Source organism: Meles meles, chromosome 4 (assembly GCF_922984935.1).
Source record: "Meles meles chromosome 4, mMelMel3.1 paternal haplotype, whole genome shotgun sequence".
Classification (NCBI taxonomy): Eukaryota; Metazoa; Chordata; class Mammalia; order Carnivora; family Mustelidae; genus Meles; species Meles meles.
In genome coordinates this window covers 106,625,649-106,650,459 of record NC_060069.1, presented here as the reverse complement: position 1 = coordinate 106,650,459, position 24,811 = coordinate 106,625,649, and the positions used below count along the sequence as shown (strand labels likewise).

Below are 24,811 nucleotides of genomic sequence, written 5' to 3'. Positions count from 1 at the left end.
CAGCAAAGGAAACAGTCAACAAAACAAAGAGGCAACCCACGGAATGGGAGAAAATATTTGCAAATGACACTACAGACAAAGGGCTGATATCCAAGATCTATAAAGAACTCCTCAAACTCAACATGCATGAAACAGATAATCACATCAAAAATGAATAAAAATATTTAATTTGAAGCAAGAATACTTTCTTTTACTTGCCTCTGAACCACCAGCTTCAAGGTTCAGCAGTGGGTTACTTTCTGAGACTTGGTACAGAATTTTTTCATGGTTTTATGATCCTACATCAGATCTCTGGTCAGTATGGTTACTGCATACCAGCATACAGTTTCTTTTAAAAGCCACTCAATGTTTTGATTATTTTTAGACTGTGTTCCCAACTTTTTCCAGATCTCTTCTCCCTGGAATTGTCATCTCTCCTTACCTCTATTTGCCATGTAGATGAGATAAAATCACAACCGGAGAAACTTCCTGAACCTAATTTTTATGTTGTTGTTCACATGACAAGAAGTGTTAACAGACACTTCAAATATAGATAAATAAATAAGCCTTTTAGGATTTGTTTCATTTTGTGTTTTTGTTTTCATTCATCTGTTTGTTTTGGGTAAGGAAGAAAAAGCTTATTCAAATCAGCAAGAGCAAAGAGGGAAATCTGACAGAAGGAAACAGGTGTTTCATGAAGTGTGAAAGCAGAAAGGACAATACGTCCTACTCATGATGGACTGTCCCACAGCAAAGGCATTAGTAGAGTTCCCCATGTTCATAGCTTGGTTTTTCCTGCCCATAAAATGGCCACACATCCAGGCCCTACATCACCTCTAAGCGGCGCTTGTGTTTCCATCCCAAATTACCAAGAGAGAATATATATGACCGGGCCAAATCACAGAAGATCTTTATGTCTAGTGGTGGTGGCCTAGTGTTGATTTAAGATATCAACTGACTCTGAAGCTAAGCTCTCCTCACAACATTCTCTAGAAGATTTAAATGTATGTCAATATTTCTTTTAACTTGACTATTTTTAATATCTTTCAGATAACATGTACAGGTACCCTGAAGACTACATTCCCAGGTATGTAGAAAGTAAGTTATGTATTATGATTCCCAAGTAATAAGGGAGCATAACAAATGTTATATTATTTATAGGTTTGGCTCAGGGATGTCACGTTTGGGTAAAAATAAAATGAAAAGTGAGCTTTAATTACTGTTATTTCTCTCTGGAGATCAAAAGCTATAATGTTATTATCTTCCTTAGTGACTTACTTATCCTGAGTCAGTAAGAGAGCTGGTTAAGGGACAAAATGAGACTCTAACCTAGTATCCACAGAATTCTTGCCAATTTCAGATGGATATATCCTAGATTATGAATCAGATCAGATTGTAAGAATGTAGTCTAATTATACATGGAAGCCAGGGTGGAAAAGAAATGTGGCAATACCTAATAAAATTTAAGATATATATACATACATACTTAGATAAGGATGCTTTGTGCTATGCTGCTGTTAAGATTAATGTCAATCAATGGGGAAATGTGATAAATCAACCCTAAAATAATACATGGATACAGATACAGTGTATTCTCTTTAATACCTGTTAACCGAATTGCAGAGAAATTTGTATGACTTTTTTTAACAAAAGAAGGTTTATGGCATAAATCATAGCAAAGAATTTTCATTTTCTTTCACAGTATATTCTGACCCAAATGTGTTATTAGATTGGAGATTTCTCCTTTAGGATGAAAACACATCTAAATATAGAGAATTTCCTAGAGGACTCTTCAAGACCTTTCTGAAATGGTAGGCTGAAAGGCAGAAAGGTCTTTCACAAACACAGAGCTTTCTCACTGGGTAGGATAAGATTATAAGCTTTCTGTTAGCCTCTAAAAGGTCTTTTTAAAATTTTTCTCCATGTGGAAATATCTCTGACAGATTCAGGATGTAGGCTGCAGGCAGATTCACACAAAAAAGAAAATCTTTATTTTTGCGATGTACCATTGAATTCTATAACAAGATAATCTTCAATGCATTATCTCATATCAAGAGAGATTTGCTGATTTGGTTAAAACAAACAACATGACAAAGAAAATCCTCTATGGATTTTCCATGTAGAAGTTAATCTCTGGGACAATTGATTTGATACTTGCTATTTGAAAGGCAATTAAGATGCAATGTGGTAGAAAGTCTAGTGATTTGATCAATCTGCTAAAGATTGGGTTGGTACTCTTGGGTTGGAATGGCAAGAGTCAGGAGGGAAAATTGGTAAAATACCCATCTCACAGTAAGCAGGCTCTTACCTATAGGGCAAGTATGAAAAAGAAATTGGCTCTTTTATAACATTCATTCATTCAATAAGTATTCGTTCAACAAATAGGAGTTGTGCTAGACAAGAGATGCACAGATGGAAAGATGCAGATTACTAAAATGTGGATTTAGTAACCTGTTATCTATTGTAATAAATCTCAATTTAGGCATAATTTGAATACAAAATGCAGATTTTATCTATAACAAGAGGCTGGCATTATGTATGTACTTCACAGCTTGTCTATTTCTGATTATGTATTTAGGGAGTTAAAATCACCTTTGTAGGAAGGACATGGAGACTCTAGGAAAAAACAAATGTGAAACTATTTCCAGCCATTAAAACTTCAACATTAAAACAGCAAGTGGAAATAAAGGCTATCTTTCTTAGGTAGAAGTAAAATTAGTGATGCCCCTCAGTTCTTAGATGGTTTGAGGCTATGGCTCCCCATTGAGCCTCTCTCTGCCCCTACTCAACATTGGTTTAGGTAGGAACACATGCTCCTCTGATCTTATCTTCCTGTTTCCCCAAAACCCTGCCCTTCCTGCACTGTTGGTAAAAAATGTGATCACTTGAAGGACAATGTAGCATCTATATGTAACAGAAAGTCAGGTACATACTTCCTGGGATTTACCCCTGGACCACTTTATTTTTCCTTTAAAACAAAATTCTAGGGGTGCCTGGGTAGCTCAGGTGGTTAAACATCTGCCTTCTCAGATTATGATCCCAGGGTCCTGGAATCAAGCTCTGAGTAGGGCTCCCTGCTCCGTGGGGAGTCTGCTTCTCCCTCTCCCTCTGCCCCTGCTTGTGCTCTCTCTGTCAAATAAATAAAATCATTTAAAAAATTATTTAAAAGATAAGTGTACACAATGCTGGTCTTTTGATCTGTGTTAGGAGGATAATACAGTGGGAATATCATGGATTTGAGATCTAGACAATGCTGGGTTTTAATTAAACTCATAATTACTAGGCTGGTAATCTTAGCTAAATGAGCATTGGTGAATTTAAGTTGTATCATCTGAAAAATACAGATTATAATGTAATACTTCCCTTACAAAGCATAGTTGATTTAAAAAAAAAAAGATACTGCTTTATCAGATGAAAATTAAGGTCTAAGAAAATTCCTGCCCATTTGTTGTATATTTATCCTCTAATTTAGGAAATCAGTTCAGGTTTACGACTACTTTAAATTTATCATGACTCCTCAGTTTCTGTGTCTCTCTCAAAAACCTTAGGATAGATTCCCAGCAGTTTTTACTTGCTCTGTTCCTGGGTGGCACTGAAAGGTGCTTTTATGGCAAGGCATAGCTCAGCCATTCTTCTACCTTAAGATGATTTCTTGGATTTCTGCAGCTCTGCAAGCTCCTTTCACTTCCCCTCTTTACTAATATACTAACCTAGTGCCCTGGCCCAAACTTTTGGTCTCAATTGTCCTTCTCTCCTGAGGATGTTTATGACAAGAGAACTTTTTTGAAGAAAAAAAAAAGATTTTATTTATTTATTTGAAAGAGAGAGCACAAGCAAGGGGATGGGCAGAGGGAAAGGGAGAAGCAGACTCCCCACTGAGCAGGACCCTGGGATCATGACCTGAGCGGAATGCAGATGCTTAACCAACTGAGCCACCCAGGCGTCCCAAGGAGAGAACTACTGTGTAGCCTTCCCAGACTTCTGAGACTTCCAAGTGGGTGTGTGGATGAAGCCCTCACTGTGATCACTGCCATGCTTATAACCAAAATAGCTCCAAGTTTTCCAGCCTTCTGTTTATTTGTTTTAACGTACAAGCTCCATCCCTGTGTGACTGCAAGATGTCCCCTCCCTTCTTAAGTATTGTTTCTTAAGAAACCTTGAGAGGTACATTTATTCCAAATTGATAGGTTTTGATTGTCTTTTTGTCGCTCCTAGTTCTGTTTCATTGCTCTCAGTGTCTTTGTCTTTGTCTTTAGAATTCTTCATGCTGATAGATATTGCTAGTTGCCTTTTCCCAAAACCTTGGCAAAAGACACTTCTTTTTAAGTACTCCAAAGCACTGGCAATATAAGTGCCTTGTGTTTTATAGACTTTACAAAGAAGTGGCTATACTAGAAGAAAATTGGAACACTGATAAAGAGAATAAAAATGTAGTATTAAGTAGTATTTGATATCATTGCTCTGAGAGTCCATTAAGCATCCCTCACAGAGAACACCACTGGGTTCACTTCTTAGTCTCCAAACATACAAAGCCAGCGCTGAGGTTTATACTCTTTCCCAGGACCAGCGGTCTGTATGTGGCCCTCTCACCCCAGGTTCAAGACACCTACACCCATGGTGTGGTCCCTGCCAAAGAAAGCAAAAATTCAGTGAGCATGTACTCAGTGTCACGTCCCACTAGCAAACTTCCCTTTTCTCTCCTGCATTATTGCTTTTTCTGCCCCTTTTTTATTATTCTCATCAATATGTAAGAGTGCTGTTTCACACCTGAAAGAAAAAAGGAAGGAAGGAGAGAAGGAAAAGGAGAGGAAAGAAAGAAAGGAAAAGAAAGCTTTCTTGATACTAGATTTCCTACACCTACCTCTCCTTTGCTCTGTACCCTGTATAGTAAAACATGAAAGTTCCATCTACATTCTGTCCATATTTGCTGGCTTCTCCTCTTCTCTTTTTTCTTGAACCCACTCTGTACAATTTTCTGCCTTCTTTAATCTGCCAGCTCAGCTCTTCTCAAGGTCACCAGTGAAATCCACATGGCCAAATCTTAGTGTTTTCTAGCAGTCCATCTGTAGCATTTGGCACATTGACACTCTCTTCTTGAAACACTCACTTCTCCAAGCTCTGGGTCCTCTCATCTCTAGTTTTCCTTCTCACCAGTGGTTCCTTGCCCTTTGCTGATTTCTGAACCTTTGACATCAGAGTGCCCAGGGCTCATCTAAAGAAACTCTTCTCTATATATACTCATTCCAGAAAGTAGTTTTGTCTTTCCTTATGGCTTTAAATAACATTTATATACCAATGGAGCCCAAACACATATATCTGCCAATTTAAAGAAATACCTATTAAGCAAATCAGGGTAACATCAAACCCAATTTTTAATAGACCCCTCAGCTTGCTTTTTCCTCAATGACAGGTTTCCAGCCCCTTAAAATAGCTTTATTTTATAGAAATATCTTTCATTTTTCATTGAATATTGGAACCCTACATTTATAATGTAGAATTTCAGAATTGAAAAGAACAACAGTGATTAAATAGTTTAATAAACTTGTTTTATAAATAAGGAAATTGAAACTCACAATTTATGTCCAAAGTCACTCAGATAGAAGTAATGATTTTTTTTTAAAAGATTTTATTTATTTGTTTGTCAGAGAGAGAGAGAGCAAGAGTGAGCACAGGCAGACAGAGTGGCAGGCAGAGACAGAGAGAGAAGCAGGCTCCCCGCTGAGCACGTAGCCCGATGTGGGACTCCATCCCAGGACACTGGGATCATGACCTGAGCCGAAGGCAGCCGCTTAACCAACTGAGCCACCCAGGAGTCCCGAAGTAATGATTTTTTTTTTTTAAAGATTTTATTTATTTGACAGAGAGAGATCACAAGTAGGCAGAGAGGCAGGCAGAGAGAGAGGAGGAAGCAGGCTCCCTGTAGAGCAGAGAGCCCGATGTGGGGCTCGATCCCAGGACCCTGAGATCATGACCTGAGCCGAAGGCAGTGGCTTAATCCACTGAGCCACCCAGGCGCCCCCCGAAGTAATGATTTTTTAAAAAATGAATTTACTTATTTAATCTACTTAGATAATGAAGTATTTAAGAGTTCACAATAAAATAATGATGAATTTAAAACTTTAAAATTAGGGACTAACTGCATGGAGCACTGGGTGTTGTGCAAAACAATGAATACTGTTACGCTGAAAAAATAATAAATTAAAAAAATAACTAAAATCGGGGACTAAGGAAAATATACATGAAAGTAGAAAATAGTAAAAGATACAATTAATATTATTTTAAATTTTGGAGGGTCAGCAATTGTGCTTATTGGTCAGAGGGCCATTTCAGACATGTTCAGAGCAATGCACTCACCTCTGGGATGTGGGCTTATTTATTAATCTATTTTTGATAGTAACTAATCTCCTACACAAAACACTACCAAACATTTGTGCTTAAAGTTTATTAGATATTTGCAATAGGCTGGAGCTATTTGGCATTGCTAAGTAAAAATATATTTTTAATTTGTTGGTTAGGCAACTGTTCCTTTATAATACTTTATTTGGGATGATTAATCATTTGAGACCTGCCTGTAGACACAGGGCACAGCATTATAAATCACATCTTATTTTCATTCATAGGGAATGAAGTGATATTCATTTTTTGGACATGATTTATCATTTGCAGGTTGTATCTGCTATCTATGTGAGCTAGGAAAATGGATGGATTGTCTTATTAAAAATTCTTCACATTTTGCTATTATAGTCTCAGCATAGCCAGAGAAAAACCATGAACAGGGACCACTCCATATTCCAATATTAAGCTGTACTGAATTACTGATGAAAGGAAAGGTTACAGATGAGTTCCTTTGTTATCAGATAAGAGAAATACATGCCAGCATCTGGACTTTTCAAGCCATTTCATACAAGTATCATTTGATCTGTTTTTTTTTTAAGGACACCTACTTACTATTTACATATACTTTGTCCTCTTTCAGAAGCATAGGGAGTACTTTAGGTGTTATGCCTTGAGATCAGTGTTCTTTTTTCTTTTCATGCAATGCCCTCCAGCTCTTGATGATCTGTAATCTCAAAGTTAAAGCAGTTGCTACTATTTTATGAAATGTTACTCTCACTGCCTGATATGTTCCGCTGTTCCCAGCCTGCCATTGTGAAGGCTGGTCACCAGGGCCATTGTCGTTGTGTGGTGGCAATGATAGGATGTCCACGCTAATCCTAAAAGAATTTCTCAGATGAAGGTGTAAGGAAATTTAATCAAACATCAAGAAAAAATAGTACTCAGGGCTTTTGGACTAGACTTGCATTACAATCCTAGCTCTGCTAGTTACTGTCTTTGCCTTTGGACAGTTTAACTCTAGGAGTTGCAGATTCTTTATAGGCACAGTGGGAATTTAAAAAGAAAGTATCTCAGAGTTGTTCTGTGGGCTGAATGAGCACTGGCATAAAGAAAAGCTTTCAGAATTGTTACTTATTGCTGGCGTTACAGATAAGGCTAGGGAAAATATGTTAATCTATCTATCTGACTCTCAGACTTCCCATCTATAAAGTGGGAAATAATATTTTTGCAGAATTTCCCTAGGACTTTGGTATAATGTATATAAAACATTTAGCATAGTATCTGGATGTAATAGGTGAGCAATCATTTTACAACATCTGGACGTCTGCCAAGCTGAGTTTACAGTATCTCTTTGGCTTTGTATTTTTTAAGCATCATTGTCAGTTAGTATTTAGATAGGAAACATAGTTTTATGGGATTATTTGGGATGATATTCTGGGCAAGTAAACTGGAAGCACAATGTACAGTTAAGAGTACACATAACCTCAGTTCTAGTCCCACCTCTGCCACTTACTAGCCTTCCGACCTTCAAATTATATGGCTTCTCTGTGCCTCAAATTCCTTATATATATAATGGAATGTGATAGTGCCTGTCTGGTTGGATTGTTGTTAGGATGGTATAAATGAATATAGAAAATGAAGGTCAAGTAGCATCTGACAAACATAAATGCTACATAAGTATTTGCTATTGTTATTTCCTGAAAAATCCAAAAACACCTGTTCAAATGTATGCACACACATACACATGCATGTAGGCATTCATGCACTTTCACATCCATTCACTTGTACCTGAACATATCTACCTTGGTTGGCTGAGGATAAACAAGAACATGCAATCGTATATTGAATTTAGCTGAGAAATTAGTTAAGAACTATGTGTAAAGTGGATTCTAATAAGATAAATTATCTTTCATTATTATAGGGAGGATGAGTATTATATTGAAGACACACCAATTTATGGTAACTTAGATGACATAGTCCCAGGTAAGTTTTATTTTTCCCGAAATTATATTTATCTATAAATTAATATCCTTCCCCTTAATTCCACATCATTTGAGGTAGCTTATTTCTGGTTGCAATCACATTTAAATATCCCAATGGCAATCATAGATTCAATAATGTTTAGTATATTATTTCGTATATATTTCCAAAGCCGCATATTAAAAATTGTATTGCAACATCCTGTCTTTCGATATTCTCCTCATTTTACTGTAGTAGAAATGTGAATAACAGAAGACTATCACAATGAATTTTGACACACACAATTCTATGAAATAAAGCTATTTCTAGAACAGAAAATGGCTCAGGGAAACAGAGTCCTGCGCTCTGTCTACAAAAGCAAATCTATAGTGAATAATCTGGAACAAGGAGCATGTTCTCTGGTTCCCCTTGTTTTAACTGCTCCTGTTAAGCAAAGAACCTAGGGCTACATTGATGGCAAGTGGGTAAAGAGAAGAGCTAAATCACCACTGACTAGGTTATACAATTTTTTATTCTTAGGTAACAAGTACTTTTCAATTCCCAGCATCCCTTATTACTGGAAACATCCCAACCACCCCAAACAAAATGCCACTAAATTCCTTAAGGCAGATCATGATCTGATCCCAGAGTTCTGATGAGAGAAGCCATGAGGCTAAATGCTAGCATTTAACCCCATTCATCCTTGCACCCTCAAGCGCTTCAATTCATTCATGAATTGGGGGTTAACCAAGATTTCCAGAAACGGAGTAAACTATCTGAATCTCTGTATATCAAATCTAAGCTATCTAAATCTCTGAATATGCAATTCTCCTAAAGTTAGGAATAACTAAAGGACTCACAATTTTATTTAATTTTTAAAAATGTATTTAATCTTTGTCTTCCCTTTCCTTTTAAAGTATCTTCTAATCTCTGTGCTCTGAGAAATCAGAACTATTTTTTAGGACTGTTTAATTAAAAATAATTTGCCCTCCCACTTCACCCTGCAGAATCATTGTGCCCAACTGTAATATTTGAGATTTCAATTCTGTACTCTGGTGGTGCAAAGCCCACCATATCTGCAATTTCCGTATCTAAGGGGGGCATAGGTGCCACCCCACACATGCTGATTCAGTAATGTTTAGGAATAGGGTTTAGGAATTTCCTTACCTTTTCCCAGGTAAGTCTAATGCACATTTTCCATGGACCATACTTTGAGAAACATCACTCTGTGTTAATTTTCAGAAGAAGTTGAATGATTGATTATAAGATAACTTGCACTATAGAGAATATATCTTTTTTCCTATGGGATCAAATCAGTGCAATCCACATTTCTGCCAGGTGACTGGTCATCCTACAAGTCACCTTCTCTCTTTCTTCTCCCTTTCAAGCATGCATATGTGGGGGAAGAAAGGGATGAATGGTTTAATAAGCATGTCCCCACAGGATGAAATGACTTCAGGTCTGCTGGCTATTGGACACTGCACAAAAACCCTAAATACTTAGGACCAACATTACAGAGCTCCAAGACCCCCCAAAACAGCCTGTCTGTGCTGTCACTGATTCATGGGACAAAAAACAGGATCTAAACATTCTTCTTAAAAAATAGAGATGTTTCGGGGCACCTGGGTGGCTCAGTGGGTTAAAGCCTCTGCCTTCGGCTCGGGTCATGGTCCCAGGGTCCTGGGATCAAGCCCCGCATCGGGCTCTCTGCTCAGCGGGAAGCCTGCTTCCCCCTCTCTTTCTGCCTGCCTCTCTGCCTACTTGTGATCTCTCTCTGTCAAAATAAAACCTTGAAAAAAAAAATAGAGATGTTTAAATGCCTCTGAGTAAAACCTCTTGCTCATGGGGAAAATAACCAAATTGCAATCATCTGTGCATGTGCACTGCACTCTGCCGCCATGACCTTTTGCAATCACGCACAAATATAAGCAAACACACAGGATCTCTATATCATTCAAATGGAAACTGAAGTTGAGCCTGTCATGTCCTACAATGGCATAAATTAATATAATCTAGTCTTTATCCCTAGTGACTTTCTTTTGTCTCATTATTAACTCTCTGGGGTAAAAGACTTCTTCATATTCTGATCTGCAGAAAATGGTTTGTGCTTCCTCACTTTTTTGCACCTCCACAAAAAAAGACAAGGCGAATGATTCTTGGGGGTTTCACATGTACAGCTAAGTGTGGTTTGGGTCACGTATTTTTATTTGTGCCAGCATTTTTTACTTTTCCATTGTAAATCATGATCTTTTCAACTCCCAAGAACCAGTAGATGAAAACTGTTATGAACAAATGAAGGCTCGACCAGAGAGATGTACAAATAAACTGCAAGAAGTGACCCTGCCTGCACAGGTGAGTTTTGTTGTCTGTATTAAGGGTCAAGCTCAGCCTAGATCACAGCATGGCTGCATGTTTCAAGAATCTCAGAGCAGCACATTCTGATTCATATCTGAAGCCGTCTGTGATTTTAAAGGCCAATTCAGTGTCAAGTTCTGGGACCTAAGCACTAAAGGGAACCTCAAAGGCAAATAAACAGTAGTCGGAACCACACTCAAAAAGTCAAAAGTGTATACCATTACAAAGGCAATAGGTTGAAGGGAAAAGTAGATTCTCTTCTTAATCAATTAAGCGTTTTCTTTCAGATTGAAAAAAAATTGTGTACATCACAAAGATAAACATGAAATTTTCCAGTTATATAATGCTCATAAGATCTAGGTATCAGGAATTTATGGGGGCAGGGGGAGAAGGAGAGAGGGCAGGAGAGAGAGAAAAAGAGAGAATGGGAGGGAGAGAGGGAGTGGGAGGCAGAGACAGAGAGAGACAGTGCTTTAGTTAAAAGATAAATTAGCTAGCTATAAAAGACCATACTTATTTTATAAGACAACTGAGTGTAAATTTTAACACAATATGGCTATGGACTAATGGCAAGAGATTTTCACATATCTTGTGTAGGGTTAGGGGGGACATAAATGTAAGCAGAAACATATGAAGACCCTAGAGGAAATGGATAGTTTTTCCTTTTCCTACCACAATCAGTTCAACTTCCTCAGACACAGCACTGATTTCACCAGAAACCGGTTGTTCATAATTTTTCATATGCATGCTGTTGACATGTTACAAATTTCTGTTAAAAGAGTTCTTTTTCCTTTCCCTTCTGGATCTTGTCCCCTCAATTATGTGTTCTCTTGGTACTCCCTAGAAATAGTCAGAGGGCCAACCAGCATTTCCTACGTGGTTGTTATGTGTCAGGCCTTGTCATATGTACTTTACATGTATTATCGTTTTGAGTTTTATAAGGGAAACAGCATTATCTCCCATTTGACAGAGGCTTGAGAAGGATGAAAAACTTACCATAAAGCACTCAGGTACTAAGCAGAAAGAGAATCTAAACTTAGTCCTGCCTAACAGAAAATATTCTCCTTCCTAAGATGGGTCACATCTTGAAAACTTCCCACTAAGATGGAATTTGTCCCTTTTCCTTTATATGAATCCACCAAGAAATCAGAATTCTTGAAGTTTTTAAGAAACCAAGATGTGGTAAGGTTTAAACGGACTATGAAGTCACTTTCTGATGCACAAATCTGTCATCTGGTGGTCCATTAATGGCAAAAAAATTTTTAGATAAAACGTATAAAAGCCTTCTAATACAACTTGCTAAATCCAATATAATAAAGAGAAAACCTCTTAGAGAAAGCTAAAATATAACCACACCTTCTGAAATGTAGAGATTCACAGCACCTTAATTGTAAAAGAGCTGAAAATTCGTAATAAAAGATGCTATTTATTACATATGAATTGTGGTACATCTGGTTTTTACTCAAGTGGAGATTGTACAAAGCTTAAAATGTCTTAAAATTCTGCTATTTTATAAATTATGTATTTAAAGATACTTCTAAGGATATTAGCCTTTATTCTATTACATCCTTCTCACAAATTTAGTTTCACAAATTAAACATAATTTCTTTATATTTGCTCAATTCCATTTTATTAGAATGGTCATGATCATCAAAATCACTACCCAGTTTGCTACTACAATACTTACTTTGGTCAATTGCAAGAACGCTCTATATTATGCAGAGAGCTTTATGGGTAAAGTGTCTGTTTGTTGGGAAAAGAAATCAGCTCCTTGCCCTTTAAAAATGATAGGCACAGTTCAAAAGTTGTAATTTCAATATCTACGTCTACCATCAAGTAGGAAGAGTTCATCAGGAAACCTAATAAGGAAATGAGTCCATAGAGTTCCTGTATCATAAAACAAGGTGAGGGACACAATTGTGAGCTTATTCCCCTCCCCAATCTCCCACCAATCTTAACCTTTCCCTCCTATGTCAGAAGTATCCACTCTCCTTTTCCAAGCCAGTAACGATTTATGCCCTTGATCATTTCCTCTACTGCTTTCAAGATCTTGCACCTTCAATTAATTGTCTCCATTTTCAATCTTTTCTTTAAAGAATTATTACTATTTACCTACCAATATGCACAAATCATCCCAATACTTAAAAACAAAAACAAACAAAACAGCAAAATTTGACTTCTACCTGTGCTTCTCTCTGATTCTTAAGCTGATTCTTACTTTCCTTGACTGTTTTCATAGATACACATTCTTTTACTCCCGGCTACATTTTTTCCACCCATACACTCAACTGAAACCACACTCTGGAAGTCACAAGTGACTTGTGTACAATCTGTGATCCTTTCTCAGGACTCACATTCTTTGAATTCTGAAGCACTTGATAAAGTTGACCAACTGTTGACCAAACATACATTATTTGAAATGCTTTTAGTTATAAGTACAGAAATAAAGATCTCTAAGCCCAGCCTAAAATGACCCCAAAGGGACTGGGGACTGGCAGGCAAGAAGAAAATAATGGGGGAAGATGAAAAACTGTAATTCTTGCCAGATGCCAGTCACAGAAATGGATATTGTCATCTTTATATTTCTGAATCTTTATACTTTATACTTCTGAATCTCAAGAAACGTAGAAAAAGTGGGGACTTTTGTGGGTACCATCAAATGACCAGTTATTAAACATATGCAAAGTAGATTTTGAGATTCATTTAATTCCTTCCTATTATGCTTGTTCTGGTTTAACAAATTGGAGTATTGTCACTTGATGAAAGCAACACAGAGCTACCTAAGGTGAAGGCAGGGGGAGAGGCATGTGAGAGTCCATCTAAATGCTTATGCATGGGATGCCTGGGTGGCTCAGTTGGTTAAGTGTCTGCCTTTAGCTTAGGTCATGATCCCGGGACCCTGGGATCAAGTCCCACATCGGGCTCCTGCCCGATGCACAAGGAGGGAACCTGCTTGTGCGTGCACCCTCTCTCTGACAAATAAGTAAATACATAAATAAAATTGTTTTAAAAAATAAAATATTCATGTATATTTTGTGTATAAGAAACAAATAAAAATACACAAATTTTCATCTAAGCATTTTTATACTCAAAAGTCTTGGTTGACTATTGTTCTTTGTTGTCATCCTACCTGACCAGTTTGGCAAAACAAGGTAGCCAAAGCCCAGAAAACAGCTGCTTGTTTTTCACAGATCTTAGAAATTCCCAGCAGTCGTCCTAGAATGAGATAACAATGAAAAATTAACATGACTTTCTTTTTAGGCAACCGAGGAAAGACAGATGCTCTATGCCTCACTGGATCACAGCTGTGGGGAGAAGAGCAGTATGCCCAAGAAGGAGAACAGTAATTTGTTAGACAAGGATGAAGATGGGCAGTTACACGCAGGGGATGGCAGCCTTTCTAAGATCACTTCGGTAGACAATTTCCCACTTGAGAGCCAGGAAATAGAGGAAAATGTTCATGATGATCCCATCCGATTGTTTGGATTGATTCGTGCGAAGAAAGGATCTACAAACTAGATGGACTGTGATCAAGCTCTTACTGGAGATGTTAAAGCCAACAAAATCCCCATATGACATGACATGATTTGGGAGGGTGATGATCTACATCATTTGTTAGTGAGATGGTGGCTGACCTCTTATCTAGAGCTTATGCTCTTGCACACCAAATGTAATGCCATGAAAATCAGTTATTTGAATTTGCTTAACAAATGCCTAAGTCGTAAAGTGTAAAATAAAATCAAGTCTGCACACGGAGCCTAATTACGGAGTCATAACTTCACTGACAATACTGAATACTCAGAGAAATAAAACAAACAAAACAAATGTTTTAAGCACAAGTATATTCTAGAACACAATGAAAGAAAAATAAAAGCCACCTTTAAAAAAAATACTTTTCTTTTTTCATCCACGTAACATCCCTTAATTGAAAGAAATTTCCAATCGAAAGACATGAGACATTAAATACATTCCTACAAGAAGTGGAAGAATCTTCTTAAGAAGAATTGTTCTGAAATGGAAGTATCTTTATTGCTTTTAAAAATTATTGTAAAGTTAGTGCATGCTCCCTATAACAATAGACAAATATGCAAAAGAAGTTGGATATCCCACTAGCCAGAGATAATTACAATGAGCAACTATCCATATATACATGCATGCATCAGTTTTCTTTCTTTTTTTCTTTTTCACCAAGAAAAAGGAGTGATTATTTTACACATATTATTTAAACTTTTTCCACTTAATATATTGGAGATTTATTTTCCTTGTTTTTTTTAACTAGAACTAAATACAGTTATACATTACCATTTTAAACCCTGCATAACATCTCATTGATGACTACATTAGAATTTATTCAAATAATTTGAAAGTACATTTAGCTCATTTCCAAGTTCTTTTTTTCACTTTTACAAATAATATTGCAGTGAGAATGCATCCCCACCGGTGCTTAAGCACTTACCTGACTTCTCAAGGCTAACTGCCTAGGAAAAGAACTGTTGCTTTAAAAGGTGTACATAGTGAGTCTCCATCGAATATACTTCTAAAAGGTCAAGAGTTTGGTCAAGTTATGTGTCCAATTTAAATTCCTAAACTGCCCCCCCCCAGAGTTATTTTTAAAAAACCTCTCTGTTATCTTTCCATTTGGAATAGGAGTTTAATTGGGTCTCAAGTCATGACTGACCAAGAGAAGTATACATGTGAGCTGTCCTGCCCTCTAACCACAGCCTAGTGGATTGTATTCATCCTTTCTTCAGTTCTTTGTTGAGTTCCTAGTGTAGCAGAGGCACTAAGTTAGAAGTCGTGTACAATGAGTGAAACAAAGGTAAAATAAGGTAAGCCCTGCTCCCATGGAGTTATAAATGGGTAGAAAATGAGTATCAGGTAATAAAGTATCACTAGTAGTAAAAAAAAAAAAATAACTAAGAAAATACAAGAATGAGAAATAATGATGGACAGAAGGGCATCTCTGAAGAGAAAATTTTAATTCTGAGAACTGAAGAATGAGGAACCACCCATGTAAAGAGAGAGGAAGGAAGAGCATGTTGTGGAAGACCTCTGTCCATACTTGGAAGTACCAGCTTCTGTCAGGAGTTGTTTTCCGTTATAAACTGGCATAAAATTCAGTGCCAGTGCTAAAGTAAAATCTCTGAAGTTGTCAACAATGCCAGGAAAAAAAAAATCTAAAAACTCTTAATGTCTAAGGGCAGAAGAAAAGAATTGGGTTTCCGATTCTAGAGAAGAAGCATAAAAACATAAGAAATAATAAGTATATATCGACTTTTAAGTTTTCAAATTATTTGATATTATACATTTGTGTTACATTTTTATACATATCATGATTTAGTAAAAATAAAGTTTGACTGTATTTTTGGCAGTTACTTTTTCCCATAAGTAATCTCATCATTCACTTGTATTATTTACCTAGCGCCTAAAGATTTTGAATTTCTGCCTCTGGTTCATATCATTTGAATTCCACTCAGTATTTTGAGTTTTATGTTTCAAATGTACTTGATGACTGATAATTTGGAAGGTTTTTAATGAGAGATCTATATTCCTTAATAAATAAAAGCCTATTCAAGTCATCTATTTCCTGTTGAGTGAATGTGTTAATTTGTATCTTTTGGGGAGTGTGTCCCTCTCATATAAGTTGTTTAATTTATTAGCATGAAGTTGTTCAAAATATTCCCATACTGTCCTTTTAATATCTATAGAATCTGGTGATTTAACTTCTCTTTGGTACTGGGAATTTGCTTCTCCCCGCCCCCCATCTGTCTGGTTAGGGATTTATCAACTTTTTTCCTTCCTCAAAGAACCAGTCACCATTCACATAATTTTTCTATGGTTTTTATATTTTCCGTTTCACCAATTTGCCCTTTGATCTATATTATTTCTTCTGTTTATTGTGTTTTCATCTGTTCTTTTTTAGCTTCTCAAGGTAGAAGCTGAGGTCAGTAATGAGACTTTTCTTCTTGTCTAAAATGGACATCTGGTTTCACAAATCTTCCACAAATTTTTATATATTGTGTTGTTATTTTAATTTCAAGTATTTGTAATTTCCCTTTGGTTGCTTCTTTGGCCTATTGGTTTAGAAGTGTGTTATTTAGGGGCACCTGGGTGGCTCAGTGGGTTAAAGCCTCTGCCTTTGGCTCAGGTCATGATCCCAGGGTCCTAGGATCGAGCCCCGCATCGGGCTCTCTGCTTGGCAGGGAGCCTGCTTCCTCCTTTCTCTCTCTCTCTGCCTGCCTCTCTCCCTACTTGTGATCTCTATCTGTCAAATAAATAAATAAAATCTTTAAAAAAAAAAGAAGTGTGTTATTTAATTTCCAAGTATTTGAAGAGTTTCCAGATCTGTTTTGTTATTGATTTTGAATTTAATTCCATTGTGATAAGAAAGCATATGATTTGAATCCTAAATTTATTGAGCCTTCCTTTAATGCCCAGAATACAGTCTATCTTGGTGAATGATGATACGCACTTGAAAAGAATGCATAGTCTATTTTTATTAGATAGAATATTCTATAAATGCCAATTAGGTTAACTTGGTTGATAAAGCTTTTCAAGTCTTCTATATATCTCTATTTAAAATGCATTTTTATAGGCAGCATATAGTTTGTTTTGCCTTTTTAATCCAATCTGGTAATCTATGACATTTAATCGGACTGTTTAGACCATTCTCATTTAATGCAGTTATTGATACAGTTGGGTTCAAAGCAATTCTCTTGATCTCTGTTTTCTATTTGTCTTCTATTTTTCAATCATCTTTTTTATCTTTTTATGACTTCTTCTATATTACAATTGATACATGAACAATACAAAAGCTAGAGGCACAACCCCCAACACAGTCAAAAACCAACATAAAACTTTTGACCGCCCCCAAAACTTAACAACTAATAGCCTCCTGTTGACTGGAAGCCTTACCAATAAACGTAAACAGTCTATTAACATGTATTTTGTATGTTGTGTGTATTACATACTATATTCTTACAATAAAATAAACTAGAGAAAATATTAAGAAAATTGCAAGAAAGAGAAAATATAGTTACAATACTACACTTTATTAAAATAAATATACATATAACCAAACCCATGCAGTTCAAGGGCCAACTGTACATTAGTATATTTTTATGACTCTATTTTATCTTCATTAATAGATTATTAGTAGAAGCTTGTTGTTTCATTTTAGTGATTGCTTGGGGTTTATAATAAACATCTTTTTCAAAAAGATTTTATTTAGTTATGGGGAGAGAAAGAGATAGCAAGAGAGAGCAGGGAGAAGAGGGAAAAGTAGGCTCCTCATTGGGGAGGGAGACCCACAGGGGGCTCCATCCCAGGACTCTGGGATCATGAACCAAAGGCAGAGGCTAAACTGACTGAGCCACACCAGGCACCCCTGAAAAACACCTTTAACTTATCACAGTCTACATTCAAGTGATATACTACTACTTTGGTATAGTATAAGAACCTTAAAATGGTGCAATTCTATTCCGACTTTTGTACACTGGGTTTTAATTATTTTACACATTGTTATTATTTTTCTCTTAATAAGGAGTTATCCATGTTATTTCCTTTAATAAGGCCAATTCTCTTTTTTAAAGATTTAAATAAAAATAAATATTGTCATGTTTATCCCTGTATTTAACATTTCCAGAACTCTTCAATTCTTTGTGTAGGTCCAGGCTTCTATCTAGCTAGTATCATTATTCTTCAGGTTAAGGGAATTTCTTAAACATTTTTTTTTAGAACAAGTCTGTTGGTGATTAATTCCTCCAGCTCTTACATATCTGAAAAAGCCTCTACTTCCCTTCATTTTTGAAAGATATTTTCTCTGGGGAAAAAAATTTATGATTGAGTTGACTCTATATTTATTTCAGTATCTTAAAGATATTGCTTTACTGTTTTCTCAGTTACATTTTTCTGAAGAAAAACTCCACTGTCGTATTTGTCTTTGTCCCTTTGTTGTTTATTTTCTCTGATTGTTTTAAGGTTTTCCTCGTCACTGATTTTAAACAATATGCCTTGGAGTAGTTTTTGTTCATTTGTTTTTATGTGTCTTGTGTTAGAGAGATTGTCGAGCACCTTGAATCTGTGTATTTATAGTTTTCATCAAATATGGAGAAAAATAACCAATATTTCTTTATATATTTTTCCTGTTCCCCCAACTCATTTTCAAGATCTTTAATCACTTGCAAACCTCCCACATTTCACTGATATGTTTATTTCAGTCTTTTCTCTGTGTTCCATTTTGGGTAGTTTCTTTTGCTATGTCTTCAAGGTCACTAGTCTTTGCTTCTAAAATGTTTATCTGCCAGTAATCCAAGATGGATACTTTTTAATCTCAGATAATTTGTTTTTACCTCTATAAATTCAGCTCGAGTAATTTTTTCTTCATTTTTCACATCTCTATCATACATGTCTAACCTTTCTTCTTACTTCTTGACATATTGCGTGTAGTTTTAACAACTGTTACAATGTTTTTATTTGCTAATTCTATCATCTCTGTCATTCTTTTTTTTTTAAGATTTTATTTATTTATTTGACAGACAGAGATCACAAGTAGGTAGAGAGGCAGGCAGAGACAGAGGGAGGAAGCAGGCTCCCCACCCAGCAGAGAGCCCCATGAGATCATGACCTGATCTGAAGGCAGAGGCTTTAACCCACTGAGCCACCCAGGCACCCCCATCTCTGTCATTCTGGGTTTCAAACGATAGATTTCCCTCATTATGGGCTATATTTTCTTACATTCTAAAATTCCTAGTATTTTTTTAAGATGGGGTACTTTATTATGTAACTTAAAAGTCTGTGTAAAAGCTACAAACAATGTATCAATTAATATTATACATCTATATATGTACAATACAGAATATATATCCAATATTAAGGTATAAATTCCTAGGCTTGCAGGGGCTCCTGTGTGGCTCAGTTTATTAAGCAACTGCCTTCAGATTCAGGTCATGATCCTAGAGTCCCAGGACCAAATCCCACATCAGGCTCTCCACTCAGCAGGGAGTCTGCTTCTCCCTCTGACCCTCTCCCTTCTCATATTCTCTCTCTCACACTCTTTCTCTCAAATAAATAAATAAAATCTTTTAAAAAAATTCCTAGGCCTACAGAAACACTTAATAAAGAGTTATAGTTGGACATTTTAATATACTGTTTGAAAAACTTCGTGGGTCAAGTAAACAAATAATGATCTTATAATACAGAGGATTAAGTAATACAATCAACATGCTCAGTTTAATAGGTATTTTCAGAATTTTTAACATCAGAAACAAAGAACATACATCCTTTTCATATGTCTCTGGGAAGTTTACCAAATTAGTCATGTATTAGTCATAGTGGAAAGTCATAAATTATAAAGAGCAGAGATTTTGCAAAAAACGTATGCTCACTATAGGCCACTGAAACTAGAAATCAGTAAGATTGACCCCCAAATCTCAACTATCTGAAAATTATAGAACACTTTCTTTTTTTTATTTAAAGATTTTATTTATTTATGTGAGAGAGAGAGCACGCTCACAAATAGGGGGAGCGGCAGAGGGAGAGGGAGAAGCAGCCTCCCCAATGAACAAGGAGTCTAATGTGGGGCCTGAACCTAGGACCCTGGGATTACCATCTGAGCCAAAGGCGGACAGTTAACCAACTGACTTACTCAGGCTCCCCCGTTATTTTCTAACATAACTTCTAGATCAATGAGAAAATGTAATTAGAATAACAGATTTTCTAGAAAATAATGAAGTAAAGAATATATCTAAAAACCTATGCAGTATGGCAGAGATTTATTCAAAGGAAATATTATGACCTCAATTCTTTTATGTTAAATATTATTATTTTTTTAAAGATTGTATTTATTTATTTGACAGAGACACAAGCAGGTGGGTGGGAAAGGGAGAAGCAGGCTTTCCACTGAGCAGAGAGCCCAACACAGGGGTCAATCCCAGAACCCTAGGATCATGACCTGAGCTGAAGGCAGAAGCTTAACAGGAGCCACCCTGGTGCCCCTAAATATTATTTTTAATTATCAAATTCAATTACTTAACATATAGTATATTATTAGTTTCAGAGGTAGAACTCAGTGTTTTGTCAGTTTTATATCATACCAGTGCTCATTACCTCTATTTTTTTAAAGACTTATGTATTTATTTGAGAGAGAGAGAGCTCTGGAGAGTGCGTGTGAGCAAAGAGAGTGGCAAAGGGACGAGGAGAGAAAATCTCAAGCAGACAGTGCTCAGCGTGGAGCCTGACTCAGGACTTGATCTCAAGACCCTGAGATCATAACTTGAGCTGAAATCAAGAGTTGAATGTTTAACTGACTGAGCCACCCTTTTAGACTCTTGCTTTTGAACTTTGTTAGACAGGTCCAGAGGAAGGACTTGCCTCAGCAATAGGCTAAATTTAACTTAGTTTGAAAGCAGCTCTGGCCCTCATGAATTATAAGGTGTTCTACTCTGGCTGTGGAAAACAGGTACTCTGCCCAGTCTTGGGTGAGCCATGGGCACTGTTTTCTCTTTTAAGGCTGGTCTTTCCGCCAAGCTTTTGGTAGCTTTCTTACATGCATGCGCTGATCAGTATTCAGCTAAATACTCGAGGGGGACTCTGCACATCTTCAGAGTTCTGGGCACAGTTCTCTCCGCTCCAGGACTCTACCTTCTTGGCTTGACATGAAGCTTCACCTTCTCGGTTCTGGCAATCAGTAGACAATACCACAACCCGTCTACCTACTTTAGGGCCTGAAAACTTCCTCTAGACAACAATATATGGCAGTAGAGTTCACCTTACTTCCATTCCCATCTTTCAGAGATCATTGTCCTTCTTTGCCAGATGTTCAGTGTCTTGAGTGCCATTGTCTCATATATTTTGTCTGGATTGTAGCTGTTTAAGGTGGGAGGGTATATGTATCCAAGTGAGAAGGTAAATCCAACATGTAATTTCACGTTGAACAGAGGCAAAACTTCCAAATACCCCATAGCCCTTTAGTGTAATTCTACAATATATTTTTAGTATAATTTAGTGTAATTCTGTAACCAAACCTGTAGTCTTTTAAATGTTAATTAGTAAGCTATGAATTACTGATCATTATGCAATTATTAAGGGAATATATATACTTTACCTGTGGCAGTTCTCAGGGCTTATGTCCCAGAGGAGTCTCATTATAAGCTTTCACAGTTCAACTAAAAAAAAAAAATGTACAGACAGGAATAAAGAGAAAATCTGTGACTAGAAAACAGATGAATTCCAGACTCTCGAGATTTTCACTGAGAATGTTAAAGTTCCAAAAAGTTCAACTCAAATCTCAAGAATAAGAGCAATAATTCATTTCCCCTTGGTATTAAAGGGCTTATTTCTGGCAAAGTAAAAGTAAGGTGATTAGTTTTAAAATATGCTTTAAATCTCTCTTTGAGGTTTTTCCTTCACTTGATTAACAGAATAGACAATTTATATTAAGATGCTAAAAACAGGAAACATCAAAATTTAGAGAAGGGAACAAGAAAGAATACATATGCAGTAGGGGTGCTTCCTTAATGCTGCTTGTCATTCCTCCAACCTGTTCTGTAGGAAAACACCCTACGCACTTACAGTTTACTACCTAAGAAGTCATGGCTGCCTGAATCAGAGGTGGATACTGGAATCATGACAGTTAACTCATCTACTGAATCAATCTGCACACAGGAGATTGAACAGTCATTACTGAAGGCAGAACCCTAAGTATACCAGAAGGCAGAAATGGGGCCTTGGGAAGCAAGGCAGAATTACAAAGGACAGAAACTAAGAGTAAACACAAGATGATAGCTGCTAGAAAGTGGGGTTCAAGACTCCATAACTAATCACTAATCAGAGAACCACTGTAACAACAACAACAACAACAACTATTATTAAAAACCTGCTAAGTGTAAGACACTAGTCTAAGAGCTTACTTGCATACTTAATTTAGACACATAAAACCCTAAAAGATGGATGCTACTAAATCTTAATGTTACAGATGAGAAAAACAAGAGTGATGAAGATTAACTTGCCTAATATTGTACAAATAAATTGTAGGTTCAATATTTGAGCACACAGTCTAAGTCCAGAGCTGGCTCTGTAGAATAGTGATCTTTTAGTGATCTCTCTAGTTGGTTCCAAGCACTTTGAGTCCTATTTTTGGATTGTCCTATGCCCTGCCTATTTGACCATAATTAATCTCTACTTCAAATAGACTGGATTTCTGTTATTTAAGTAATAAAACTTTATTTATATTTTTAAAATTTATTTATATTATTTATTTATTTATTGGTTTCCTTTACATTTATTTATTTATTTTTTCAGTGTAACAGTATTCATTGTTTTGCACAACACCCAGTGCTCCATGCAATACGTGCCCTCCCTATTACCCACCACCTGGTTCCCCCAACATGCCACCCCGCCCCTTCAAAGCCCTCAGGTTGTTTTTCAGAGTCCATAGTCTCTTATGGTTCGCCTCCCCTTCCAATTTCCCTCAACTTCCTTCTCCTCTCCATCTCCCAATGTCCTCCATGTCATTTGTTATGCTCCACAAATAAGTGAAACCATATGATACTTGAGTCTCTCTGCTTGACTTATTTCACTCAGCATAATCACTTCCAGTCCCATCCATGTTGCTACAAAAGTTCGGTATTCATCCTTTCTTTTTTTTTTTTTAATAAACATATAATGTATTTTTATCCCCAGGGGTACAGGTCTGTGAATTGCCAGGTTTACACACTTCACAGCACTCACGATAGCACATACCCTCCCCAATGTCCATAACCCCCTCCCCCTCTCCCAACCCCACCTCCCCCCAGCAACCCCCAGTTTGTTTTCTGAGTTTAAGAGTCATTTATGGTTTGTCTCCCTCCCAATCCCATCTTGTTTCATTTATTCTTCTCCTATCCCCCTAACCCCCCCATGTTGCATCTCCACGTCCTCATATCAGGGAGATCATATGATAGTTGTCTTTCTCCGATTGACTTATTCCACTAAGCATGATACCCTCTAGTTCCATCCATGTCATCGCAAATAGCAAGATTTCATTTCTTTTGGCATAGTATTCCATTGTGTATATATACCACATCTTCTTTATCCATTCATCTGTTGATGGACATCTAGGTTCTTTCCATAGTTTGGCTATTGTAGACATTGCTGCTATAAACATTCGGGTGCACGTGCCCCTTCGGATCACTACGTTTGTATCTTTAGGGTAAATACCCAGTAGTGCAATTGCTGGGTCATAGGGTAGTTCTATTTTCAACATTTTGAGGAACGTCCATGCTGTTTTCCAGAGTGGTTGCCCCAGCTTGCATTCCCACCAACAGTGGAGGAGGGTTCCCCTTTCTCCGCATCCTCGCCAGCATCTGTCATTTCCTGACTTGTTAATTTTAGCCATTCTGACTGGTGTGAGGTGAGATCTCATTGTGGTTTTGATTTGTATTTCCCTGATGCCGAGTGATGTGGAGCACTTTTTCATGTGTCTGTTGGTCATCTGGATGTCTTCTTTGCAGAAATGTCTGTTCATGTCCTCTGCCCATTTCTTGATTGGATTGTTTGTTCTTTGGGTGTTGAGTTTGCTAAGTTCCTTATAGATTTTGGGTACTAGCCCTTTATCTGGTATGTCGTTTGCAAATATCTTCTCCCATTCTGTCAGATGTCTTTTGGTTTTGTTTACTGTTTCCTTTGCTGTGCAAAAGCTTTTGATCTTAATGAAATCCCAATAGTTCATTTTTGCCCTTGCTTCCCTTGCCTTTGGCAATGTTCCTAGGAAGATGTTGCTGTAGCTGAGGTCGAAGAGGTTGCTGCCTGCGTTCTCCTCAAGGATTTTGATGGATTCCTTTCTCACATTGAGGTCCTTCATCCATTTTGAGTCTATTTTCGTGTGTGGTGTAAGGAAGTGGTCCAATTTCATTTTTCTGCATGTGTCTGTCCAATTTTCCCAGCACCATTTATTGAAGAGGCTGTCTTTTTTCCATTGGACATTCTTTCCTGCTTTGTTGAAGATTAGTTGACCATAGAGTTGAGGGTCTATTTCTGGGCTCTCTATTCTGTTCCATTGATCTATGTGTCTGTTTTTGTGCCAGTACCATGCTGTCTTGATGATGACAGCTTTGTAATAGAGCTTGAAGTCCGGGATTGTGATGCCACCAACTTTGGCTTTGTTTTTCAATATTCCTTTGGCTATTTGAGGTCTTTTCTGGTT

General features: G+C 36.9%; 1 protein-coding gene across 1 annotated transcript in view; it reads left to right on the top strand.

Moving 5' to 3' along the window:
• The window catches only part of LOC123940461 (T-cell receptor-associated transmembrane adapter 1), a 38,170-nt gene extending 22,628 nt beyond the window's left edge, over nucleotides 1-15,542 (top strand). Inside the window, exons 3-6 of the mRNA XM_046003299.1 lie at nucleotides 1,030-1,066; nucleotides 8,237-8,298; nucleotides 10,538-10,626; nucleotides 13,891-15,542. Of these exons, the coding sequence (XP_045859255.1) occupies nucleotides 1,030-1,066; nucleotides 8,237-8,298; nucleotides 10,538-10,626; nucleotides 13,891-14,148 (446 nt within the window). The 3' untranslated portion in view covers nucleotides 14,149-15,542. The remainder of the gene's footprint in view (nucleotides 1-1,029; nucleotides 1,067-8,236; nucleotides 8,299-10,537; nucleotides 10,627-13,890) is intronic.
• Nucleotides 15,543-24,811: the final 9,269 nt, after the last annotated feature.